Source organism: Sylvia atricapilla, chromosome 8 (genome assembly GCF_009819655.1).
Source record: "Sylvia atricapilla isolate bSylAtr1 chromosome 8, bSylAtr1.pri, whole genome shotgun sequence".
Taxonomy (NCBI): domain Eukaryota; kingdom Metazoa; phylum Chordata; class Aves; order Passeriformes; family Sylviidae; genus Sylvia; species Sylvia atricapilla.
In genome coordinates, this window is record NC_089147.1 from 21,195,515 (window position 1) to 21,207,630 (window position 12,116).

At 44.4% G+C, this 12,116-nt stretch overlaps 1 protein-coding gene across 3 annotated transcripts in view; it reads left to right on the forward strand.

Annotated features, from left to right (window-relative positions):
• The first annotated feature begins 1,052 nt into the window (after positions 1-1,052).
• The window catches only part of VCL (vinculin), a 56,529-nt gene continuing 45,465 nt past the window's right edge, over positions 1,053-12,116 (forward strand). For 2 of the 3 annotated variants that reach the window (XM_066324068.1, XM_066324066.1), the window contains exon 1: positions 1,054-1,505. In XM_066324068.1, coding sequence (XP_066180165.1) covers positions 1,338-1,505 — 168 coding nt within the window. In that variant the 5' untranslated portion in view covers positions 1,054-1,337. Of the gene's footprint in view, positions 1,506-12,116 lie in introns of all 3 variants that reach the window. The other variant, XM_066324067.1, reaches the window with a different exon arrangement.

Sequence of the window (12,116 nt, forward strand, 5' to 3'; positions counted from 1 at the left end):
CCAAATCTGAACCTGTGCACGTTTATCAAAGAAAGTAAGGAGCGCAGAGCGTAACTCCTAACTCACGTTTTACTTTATTACCCATAGCGCTGGCAGTGGCACAGGACGGAGCCGGTGGCCGGGGCACGGCGGAGGGCGGGCAGCGCTCCTGCGGCCTCACCCCGAGCCCCTGGGACAGGCCGCGCTCCCGCACCGGCGCTACGGCAAAGTGCGCATTTACGTTCCTGCCTATGGTTTGTACTGCTTCTGCCGACACTGCGCCGCTCACCTAAGTGTATTTAAACAAGCTCCCACTGCTACCACCAGTAACAGCGGTAAAATCAAGCCGAGGTCCGCTCTCCCGAACACGCCGCCCCGCAGGGCCGCCGCCGCCTCAGCGCTGTCCCGCCGTGTCCCCTCAGCCCCCGAGGGGCGGCACGGGGGCAGCGGGACGGCAGGGCCAGCCCTCCCCACCTGAGGCGGAGCAGGGCCGGAAAGCGGCGCCCGCAGCCTCTCGCCGCTTTTCCTCAGCGGGGGCGGAAGCGCTGGGAGCCGCGCCCAGGGCGGGCCGCGCAGGGCCGGCTGCGGGCAGAACGCACGCCCCGCACGAAGCGCCGCGCCCCGAGCAGCGCCTGGGGACAGCGGCTCCGGCCAGGAGCGCCACCTCCGCTCGGCCAGCCCCGTCTCGGCCATGCCCAGCCCCGCACGCCGGGCCAGGCGGCCGCGCTCCGCCTCAGCCCGACGATGCGAACTTGCGCCGGCGGCGGGCGTGGCGCAGGAATCCCACCGCCCTCACCCCCCGCTACCCCGGCATTAATCGTCTCCTTATATGGACACCAGAATGTCTGACGTCATCTCGGCCCTGGGAAACCAGCGCCCGCGCACCCAAGCTCGGGTGGAAAGGCGGGCGGTGCGGGAAAGGCGGGGGGCGGAGGGAGAAGGAGGCTCTGGAATGTTGATGGACGCGGCGGTGCGCCACTGGGAGCGGCGGCCCCGGCTGGGTCATTGGGCGAAGCAGCCGGGGGCGGGAGCGGCGGGAGGGGCGGGTTGTGGCGGTTGAAAAGCCGCCGCTTGGCTGAGGAGCGGCGCCAGTGCGCGGTGGGCGCTGCCAGCGGGTGGCAGGGAGGCAGCGAGTTCGAGTCCCGCCTCCGCCAGCCTGAGCCGGCACCCGCTTCTCCGTGTGCCGCACTCCGCTCCGGGGCGAGGGGAGCTTGCAGTGCTCGTGGTTTCCTGTTCTTCCTCCTTTTTCTCTTTGCGCGGAGGCCGCGGCTTTCTCTGTGGGGCGCCACCCCGCAGGGACAGAGTTTTCCCGGAGTTTGTGCTGAGTTTGGGCCCCGGCCCCCCACCCCGCCGCCGCCATGCCCGTCTTCCACACGCGCACCATCGAGAGCATCCTGGAGCCCGTGGCCCAGCAGATCTCCCACCTGGTCATCATGCACGAGGAGGGGGAGGTGGACGGAAAGGCCATCCCGGACCTCACCGCCCCCGTGTCGGCCGTGCAGGCCGCTGTCAGCAACCTGGTGCGGGTGAGTAGCGGCGGCCGGCCCGCCTCCTCCGCGCTTTCTCCTGGCAGCCACTTTGGCCGCCGCGGCCAACTTGGGAGTCCGGCACCCCCGGGCTGCCGCGGACAGGTGTCCCGGTCCCGCCCCGAGAGGAGCGGCGGGGCCGGGAAAGGGTTCAGTGGGAAGGCTGTCGGGACCTCTCTAGGCTCCCGCCTGGAAGCCGCCTTGGTCTGTTCCCGCTGCGGCCGGCGAGGGAGCCGGGGCAGCCGCGCTGCGGAGCGCTGAGGCGTCCCAACAACGAGTCGCTCGCCGTCTCGGAGCCAAGAAGCCTTTGCCCACCTGAGGAGCGGCATCGAATGAAAGTGCAGTTAAGCGTGGTAGTTGCGGCCGTTCGTACCCGCCCCGAAACGCTTCACGGATGGCTCTGATACGCTCTGCGGTTCTCTGCTGCCTAGGAAACTCCTATTTTAAGTGTATGCACTATAAAAGGCAAAATACTTACTTGGCGTAAGCCTATCCAAAATATCCCAAACCTAACCGATAACAAACTCCAAACCTCCCAGGCATTTGGGTTTCATTTTTAAATTGGTGAAGGCTGGCCGTTCCTTATCAGTGTTGAGGCGGGACAGACCTGTGGCTTCCAGGCAAAGTCTGGGGCTGTAAATTGTTCTTGTTACATAGCCTGGAGTATGAGTTACCGTTTGCTTGTGGGAAGCTGAAGGTGACGGAAATTTGGCCTGACTCTCGACTTCTTGAAAGCAGTTATGCATAGCTTGTCTCTTTAAGATCTGGGTACTTGCAGTATGGACACTGCAGTGTGAGAAGTGCGAGTGACTAATACATTTGAAATGCTTTAGTCGTATTAGCACTTTTATAATCCACGAAAGAATAACGAACTGTTGCAAGGCAGAAATACGTTCTTTGATGTGAGAAAGCACTGTGATATTGCCTGCTCTTACTATGTTAAGAATTACCTGGTAATACTTACCTTGCACCTTTGTTAAGCTTGTTTACAGATAGTGAGTTCATTTTTGAGCATCACATGTTGCTTGCTCATTTTGAATCCTGTAAAATTCTGAAGTAATTTCTGGCAATAAATGCCCCTTGCAAGTAAACATTGCCTTAAAATGAATAGCTATGCAAGTTAAAATACTGTGTCACTGTTAACCAATGTTTTAGTGCACTGAAGTCATGAGGCTTGTGGGCATAAGAAACTGTCAAGATGACTAATGTGTGTGATATGTTTATCACATTTTGGCCTGTAGTACTTGCTGCTGCTAGAATAACTTGCCACTTTGAGATTTTGCAGTTTACTATAGTGTAACTGCATCTCTTGGTCGCCATGACTGTAAATATTACAGACTGTCCAGAATAGTTGTGCTTCTTGCTGACTATAGCAGACACTCATCTTTTTATGAAGAGCAATCATTCTGTAGCAATTCACTGATGTAATAGGTGTTTTGGCTGTGAGGGTGTGAAGCCTGTGTGTATGAAATACTTTTCCTTGAAAGGAAAATGTTGGAATAATGCTTTGCTTCTCTGAGCTAACCCTGTAACACTGGGTTGTGTGACTATTTTTCCCCACCCCACCTTTCTCTCAAAAGAAACTTGATCTGATTTATTAGAGAAATGCAGAAACAGAATTAGTTTCCTTCTGCAGTTTGATAATGCTCTTCTTTAATTTTGGACTGGTTTGGAAGCATCTATTTTTCTCTTCTTACCTGCTAGTTAGGTAAAAGGAAAGCTTGTTGAATTATTTTTTCTGTGTCTGTTCACAAAGAGCAAATAGAAGCGGTGTAATCTGAGGTGGTAATTACCAGGAAGATGCCCTAATCTGTTAAAATGCAGCTTTGTCTACGTTTGGAAAAGTGCAGAATTAAAGTTCTGTTTCCTATCTGGAGCTCTGTTTTCAGTGCATCACTCTGAAGTGTAAGGTGATTTATGAAACAGCAGTTTCACAGGAACAGGAGAATTGTGCAGACAGGTTCTCAAATTACAAGCCTTCTGGTGGCATCCCAGGTGACAGCAAAGATGGAATTATCAGTGCAAGCAAGAGAGCAATGTAGCTGCTGGCTCGTGTTGCTTGCTGTCTGCTGGGGTTCTAAGTGTAGGTGAGTATAACTAAGTACATAAAGAAAAGTGCTGAGGAGCAAGGAGTTTTTTTGTGTTAAGTTTTTCATATACAGCAGCACTAATCTCCAGCTGCTCAGCCTAGAGTAAGGATTCTGCAGTTTGGAAAATGCAATATTTAATTGATTGAACTATCATGTCTGTATATAATTGCTGGTAGCAGTTTTCAAGTTTTGAGACCCATTCTTGTGGAAGGCCTAGAAGATGTACTGTGAGGGGAAATGGACTAGGAAACGACTATGTGGCTATAAGGATGGACCTGTGTGCAATCACGTGAACGTTCCTGAGATGGAGTTTGTACAATACACTATTCAAGATGGAACAGAGGTTGGTAGATATGGGAGTCTTACATTAAGACTATTAGATGTGCCAAAAGGGGGAGTCCTCTTCTTAATACCCTGACTGGAGACCTCTATAAGAGAACTTTCCCTTTGGCTTGCATTTCTATATTTTCTGTCATTAATGGTTATGCTGTATTTTAAGGTTTGCCTGATACCATCTTAGTGTACACACTTCACATAAAAAAAGCCATGTAATTTCAAGCAGACCTATCATAGAAATGCTTCTTTGTCAGAACCTAAATGTGAAGTAGTCCTGGAGAAGAGCTAGTCCAAGTCATTGTTGAAGTTAATGAAATAAGTTAATCTTTACAAATCTTTCCTGTAGTAAAATACCAAAGAAAGACTTGGCATTCTGTTTGCAATATGTGACAGTTTGCTTCCACTGCATCTTGAGTTTTCTTTTGGGGAATAGCTTTTGCACAATAATTCTCAATTTTTTTGAAGTATTTTGATGAAATTTCTTAACTGTAGGGTCAAGTGCAAAGCTGTTGCCTGTGCAAAAACATCGTGTGGAGGTAAGCATCAGAAGCTTTTTTGCACAGAAATCAACTTCAGCTGGAGCCAGGAATTTGAGGGAGAGGCTTCAGATACCACAAGACTATGAATGTACTAAATTTGTCCTTCTTTTAACTGAGAGTCTTAATGTTTGTATTGGCTTATGTTTGTAGTGGATGTGTCTCTCTTATGGGAAGGCTGGCACTTGGTATTTCTTTTAGCTAAAAGATGTGACACTGTAAATCAACAGAAGTGGTGCTGGGTAATAGTCAAGGCTACCTAATAGGTGTGAAATAATATTGAGCTTGCTAAATATCCTATTAGTTCAGAGGAGAGTGAAATGAAATTTTTAGTTTTAACTAGTCAAACTTCCCAGGGAGGAAATTAAGCATGTGGTGGATTTTCTAGTTGTTTCAGGCTTTTTTCCCCTAATGGTTTGGTTTTCTTGGATTTGGTTAGGTTGTGGTGTTTTTGGTTGGGTTTGTTTTTTTTCTTTTTAACTCATCAGACTTTTAGTCTACTTTAAAAAAAGGTTTTTTGGCAAGGATGTCTGATGATGCAGAAATGGTAAACAAATCACACACATTATATATATCTCGTTTTATTTCATGGAGGAGGAAAAAAATCACTCCTTTGCAGTAGTGAATTAATCAGCATTTATGTTCAGACCAATGTTATATTATTGCCAAACAGAGAAAGCAAATTCTGCTCTGATGTTGTAAGCTCCATGCTGCCTTGTATGGACTCTGGCATTCTGTCAGTAAAGGCATAGCCCACTCTGGTCACTTCTCTCTGCTGTTTCAGACAGAGCTGCCTCAGAGCAGTGTTGCTGTTGCTCTGCCAAATACCAACAATACCATGGGTGAAGCTGCTGAGTTTGACAAATTTGGCTGTAATTCTCTGCATGAAAATTAAGGTAGTAGAAGGGACTTGGGAAGCATACAGTTTAAAATATTGGAGCAGGCTCATCAGCTCAAGGAGGTGTTGGTTTTTGAGAGTCTGGGCTGTTGAACCAGGTCAATGGTCTGAAAGATCTGACCTGCTTTACCTGAGACCAATTGCTTGAGACTTACCTTCTTTTACTGTCCCTCATTTTCATAGAGCTCTGGGCATCTGAGCAAAGGGATACTACTATGAAATGCTCATAATGGAAGATTAGGACACTAATGGTAACAAATGAAGTGACTAAGATTATTCAGGACAGAGATTTGCTCTGAAAAAACAGTGCTTGTCTATTTGACGATGCAACTTCTGCCATTTCATCCTCTTGCTGTCTCTTTAATGGAAAAAATTGCTTTACTCTCTATCAAATTGCTGATGACCACATTTCTCAAGAAGATGTTGTTGTTGGGTGCTGTGATATGGCTTTATTTACCTACTGAGATTTGGAGGCTTACAAAGCACTACTGACACCTTTCTGTGTCTCAGTTACTGTGACTAGCTGGGTCAGGCCTGACTAGGTCAGGCTGATCGTCAGGAAGGGTCTCTTAGATTAGAAATCTCCTATCTCATAGTCAGGGTTTATCAGATGTTTCTTTTATGTAGGTCTGGGCCAAGTACTATTTTAAAATGTAAATAAATATGGTCTAGAGTAAGATTAAGCGGGACTGGAAATTGTACTTGATGGGAACAAGACCCTGTAGTGTACTGGGTCAGAGTCATGTGTGTGAAAGTTTTTGTGACTTCCTGAAGTTGAGGTCAGTCTCTTTAAACTACCATCAACTGAGGGCCACCCCATCTAGGCACAACTAAAACTACCCAGATAGCTCTTAAAACAGATGGAACTTGATATCAGTGTTTTGGCAGAGACATAAAGTTTAAACCAAAAAAAGTAGTTAACTGTGGGAGTGCTGCATTTAGTATAGCTACAGCTCTGTCCTATCTCACCTTAGCAGAGGAGGAAGCAGTAATTACCTGAAGCCTCTGGCATTCTGGCTGTGTATCCACAGGCCTCTGACAGGTGAGAAGTTTCCTGGGGCTGGCAGGGCCATTTGGAGTGGGCTGTCCATTTCCCTGGACAGGCTGTAAATTGTCTACTGACACCTGCAAGCCACCAGCTTGGAAATCACCTGTTTAAATGGATTTGTGAAGAATGCAGCCTGCCTTGAAATCCTGGTCATGATTCCAGCAGCAAAAGTCAGATACACAGTTACACCTGGAACTAGGAGAAATGGTCTGCCTGCTGGGGATGGTGGGTGGTAAAGCTTTATCATCCCAAATTTTCTTTTGCCATAGCTGACTTGCCTGTAACTCAGGTTACAAAGAGAGGAGTGAGCTGTTGTGAGCATCTTGGTGTTTCTCTTTTTTGAGGGGAAAAATTAGCTTTCAGTATGGAAAGGGATGGAGAAGAAAGGAAGAAGATAAGCTTTTTTCCTTGCAGAGTTTTCTGCGCAGCACAAAAGAAGACTCTCAAAGAGGTTGTGTTTTTTTATTTTTTCTTGATGTTTGTAACTTGTCATGAGATATGTATAGATCTGTGCCTCCCTATTTCCAGTTTATTTTATTGTTACAGTTTGAAGCTGAAAGAAATGGTGAGAAGAGCAGATCATTTGAACTCTACAGAACTCAAACTTGGTGACAAGTGAATGAGTACTAGAATAGGCTTGAAGATCTCATGAGAATGTCTTTTCACTACGGCTTTCTAGGCCTTATCTATGAGTCGTAGAAAACTGATTCGTGTTTTACAAATAATCAAAACTTCCTTCTTTTTTTTTTTTGTTAAATTAGAGCAGCCTTCTTCAGTGTATAGCAGTTCAGGGATCATCTGCCATATTGTGGGAACTGTGGCCATATGCTCTGAGAAAGTGGATAAACCCCATTAGGGTGTGTGTATGGGAGGGGCTGGCAGAAGAGTGATTAATCAGACAAAAAGCAACTTTGTAATAACAAAAGCACATCATAAACTTCATTCTTGCTTTTATCTGTGAGGAATCACTTTTCCATAAGTGATTAATTAGTTACTGATTTGAATGGAATAATCTTTGTTCTGTTACTGTGTTTGGATACTTAATTTATTCCAGTCTCCTCCATCAGCTTTAAAAGAATCTTTTGTTTTCTCTTCCTTTAAATGTACATAGAGATGGTGAATGTCTCCTCAGATGCAGCTTGCTTTTTTGGACATAAAAACTGAGACTATTATTGTGGGATGGATAGCATTTAAGCGGCAGTTGAACTAAAATGTTCCATATGCCAAGAATATGGTCAATGCTTTTTTTCTGCAAAGTCAATTACACCAGTGTGGGAGGAGTTAAACCCGTATTAAGGACCATTGTTTTTAGCAATATATTCTTCTGGATGTCCTGTAACTTTAGAGAGTGATGTTATTTTGCTTTGTACTTTGAAACAAGAAGCTATTTTCTCCACATAATTAATTCCTTAACTTTAATGACAAGAGGTAAGAGAGAATTAACTCTAAATATTGTCCTGTAATTAGAGTTTAGAATAACAATGTGTTGAGCTGTGGAAATATACTAGATGGATGAATATTGCAGCTACCTTCATTTCAGAAGATACTTTGTGGACACAAGATGACTTCTTCATGGGGAGATGAAACGATCAAATGAAGGCTGGGTCTTCTTTTCAGTTACAGACATTTCACCAAGTATCTTTTCCAAACACAAGCATAGCATCCTAGTGGCTCAAAACTGAATTGAGAGGGGGAGACTAGGGGCATGACCCTATGTGCATAATACTTGGAAGTAGGTCTAGTTTGTCCCTGGAGTAAATCGGGCCCTAGTGCAGCTGTGAGGATATGAAAGACTGACTAGAGAATCAATAGAGGGGGTAAAGCTTTCCTTTTCTTACTTTGCCTAATGATTAAAGTGTACAGAGGTATGACTTGTACTTGCCCATATCCTGAGACCAAAGATTTGAGTCAAAATATGTTGAACAACTCACTTTGTAACATACCTCTTATTCAGAAGTCAATATTGTTCTGATGCTTCAGGAGAGCTATTTACAACATGAATAATGAACAATGTATAACAAGAGCAGCTAATGAAGGGGGACAAAAGCAAAAAAACCCTGAAAACCTGTTTCTTATCAAAGCCTTGCCAGAGTTTCTGAAGCTGTCAGCTCCTTGACTCTTAGTTGATGATGGTATCTAACCCTTTCTGTCACTGAGAAAGCATGTGTTGGAACAGTTTCCCAGTATTCTGACTTCATGGGTAGAGTAGGAAGCTGATGATTCATGTTGGGTTTCTCCAGTAAAGAATGGAGAAAAGAAACAAGCACTTTCTGTTGGTGTTGGCCTAGGATACTTATGAAGAGACCCATTGTAATAATGTTGCATTGCATTTTATATCAATGGTTACACCCACAGAATGGCAAATGTAACTGGTGCCAAGCTCTCAGGGGGCCTGGGATTGCTGAAGGCAGATAGTCTCAGAAAAGACAGAGGTAAATAAGTTTTTGAGTACACAATTTTTTGTGTTGTGGCCTATCCCACAGTGGCCCCGCATTTTACATAGTCTTTATTTTGCTGCTGTATTTACACAAGCATTTTTTGTTGTCTTTCATGCCCCTCACAAGGTTCAACTCTAGGTACACTTTGGGATGGACCCCATCCCTGCACGCTCAGCTGGTGTCTCTGTTCCCTCTCACACTGTTCAGTCAGGAAGGCCTCCTGACACTCTGACTTGTCCTCCTGCTTGTCAGATGAACCTTGGAGTGGGTGAGCCTTGAAAATCAATCCGCTCTCCAGAATTTCTCTTTCTAGGACTGTGTTCTATGTGATTTCTCCAGTTAGGTCCCTGAAGAGGCTAAGGTTGGTTTTGAAGCTCAAGCTCTGATTTGTCTAGTTTTTTTCCTTTCAGGAGTCTTAATTCTACGTGTAATGGTCACTCCATCTGTCATTGCCATTCCCAATCAGTTTTTCCCTGTTTCTAACAGCAGAGCACCTCCTACCTTTGACTCCTCTGTCTGTATCTACCAGTGAAAGATAATTAGAGCTTACAGTCTGTGAAAGGAAAAGCACAGGCAAGCCGTTTTCATAATAAACTGGTTTTTTGTGATGGCTTAAGCAAGCTTCATTTCAGCAAGTATCATGCTTAATTTTTATTCTCAGGTGTACATATGGTACCTAAATAAAATGATGACTGACAGAGCTGAGAAAGTACTGCTTTGGTGAACTTTGAGCTTTATGCTCAGATATCTTTGTGTGCGCAGCTTAAAATGTTTGGGTATGTTGCAGCTGTTCTGGTCTCATTGCTCAATGTTGAACTTCCGTTTGTGGGAATAGTAAAATACAATGGTATTCCATTTGAACTTCATTTTAGTAGCTGAACCTTAGCATGAGCTAGACACAAGCCTGGCCCTCCTTAAATGCTGAAAAGCATGCAAGAAAACAGCTGTGGTCATTTATTTAATGAATGAGTGTAGTCACAGAAATCCTGTAGTAGCAGTCCCAGAAATGGTGGTGAGTTCTGCACCCCTGAACTGATGAGAGGCACTCTGGTCACCTTAGTTTAGGCATTGTATAGTGGCAAACTAATGAATGTTCTCAGCCTTTCTTTTTGAACGGGTGCATCAAAATGGGAAGCTTATTAAAGGCTGAGCCAGGAAAGTCAACTTCCTTGGCCATTGTCATCTTTCAGCCATTTGCTGGGTATCAGCTCTTCAGTTTCTGAAGTCTGACTCATCCCGTCAAGCAGGGGAGCTGTTAAAAGCGGTCATCTAGAACTTACTTCAGCTGAGCTGCTTCTTCTCCTGGCTTCCAAACTTTTTCTGAGTTTGGAAGAGGCTGTATGTTGCAACTGTTTTAGATGAGGGAAGCATTAATAAAATTTTCTTCTCTTATGCAGGTTTGTTTTGTTCATGTGCGCAGATATTTGCCAGAAGGAAACTGGCCTCATCTAGACTGATAGATATCACACGTGAGAGGCAGATATGTTGTGAGCTGTGAGCATTTTTGGGTGGATTTGGTTCCTGGTGACCACAAACCTGTGTTTAGAACAAATGGACTTCTTATAAATGAGTATGATACCTGTCTGTTCATAGGCAATGAAGGGTTAAGCTCTTCAGTGCAAAATGGGATATAATAGTATATAACTGGGTGAAAAAAATTGTATTAATTGTATGCAAGCTGCCATGTTCAACCTTCCTGTTTAATTTCTGAAAACATTGCTGAGAGACATTTGTGTACTTGCTTAGGGAAGGTTTTTAATAGTGATGTCTGTGATCCACTGAATATTTATTTCAAGAGTTATCTCTAGAAAAAGATTGCTTCATCCAACACCCAGATGGAAGTTACTGGGAGCGTAACCTTGTTTTAGTGTGCCTGTTTGCTGTTAAACTCATTGGGGGGCTTGTAGTTTTGGTCGAGATAAATGACAAAAGGTGCTTCCCATTCCAACCTCTGAATGTGTATGCAGGTGTCTATTTGCCCTTCAGCTAAGTCTTCAAAAGCTTCTGTTTTTACACTTGATAAGAAGTTTGCTTCCAGGTGTTGAGTGGGCTCTGTTACTGCTTTTTCAAATTACTGCATAACCCTTAGAGGTTTTTAGGTGAGCTAACAAATTAAACTGACTAGTGTTTGGACTACAGGAAAAATCACTTTCACAAGCCTAGCTGTCTTTTGCAGCACAATAGTTGTGCTGAATAAGTGATGAATAAATAGGGTTTCTCTCGAACTGCAGAGTAATAGCAAAAAAGTCACTTTTTATTTAGCTTGCCTTGACACAATGACAAGAAATGGATTGTGAAGGGCTTGTAATTGCCAAACCAGTGGCTTAACTGTAGCAAGTGAAGTGCTCTTTGAGTCTTTGCTACACCTATAAAATGCTCCCTTTTTCTCAAAAAAATCAAACCATGGTGAGGGGGAATCTCAACAAATTTTAGGTAGGTTTGGTTTCAGTTAGAACTTAGCCTTCAGTTTTGCTCTTGAGTAAAAAAACCCCAAAACATAATAGCATGGCATTTCTTTAATTTCTGTTCTGTTAATGCTGGCAAAACCTGCATTCCTTAGTTCTCAGATGAAATTCCATTAGCACTTGAGTCGTCAGACCAGCTGAGCCCAGCCCACTGCCCATGCAGCAGGAAGACTGGAATGTATCTTTTTCTTCATCTGATTTTTATTTTTTTCCCTTCTCTTCCCAGCTTGACGTTTGTGATGATTGTATTTCAAAGCCATGGAATAGAAAGTGTTTTATCTGTCAAGCACAAGTAAATTTCTTGCATAACAACTTTGCTCTGGCAATTTGGAGGGGGGCTGGGGGGATATAGTTGGAAAATCTGCCTGCTCTTCAGTTACTCAGAGTAGTGAAATGCTAAAGATTCTTCGTGACCCTGAAGTGGTCACTAACACTACAAAGCAATGTTGCAGCAGTTTTTTACATAGCTGTCTTGCACTTTTTTTGTTGCAAACGGCAAATTTCTCTTCATATGCCTTTTAGTTATAAGCGTCACCAAAACATTTAAAACTGAGTTGGTTACTGTATGGCAATGGAGGTAATAAACTGAAACATTTGTAAGCGTGATGGATCTAGAATTTGCTCTCATAACTGAGTACAATTCCTTTCTCCAGACAGATTTTCCTGTTGTCTTCTTGATGGCCCAAACCCTTGTATTTCTGTTGAACATAGCATAATGATTGTTCAGAAAAGTTGTTCTCTTCTGTTCTGTTAGTATTAAATTTGAAGCACCTTCCTCAAACAGGACAAAATGTTGGGAG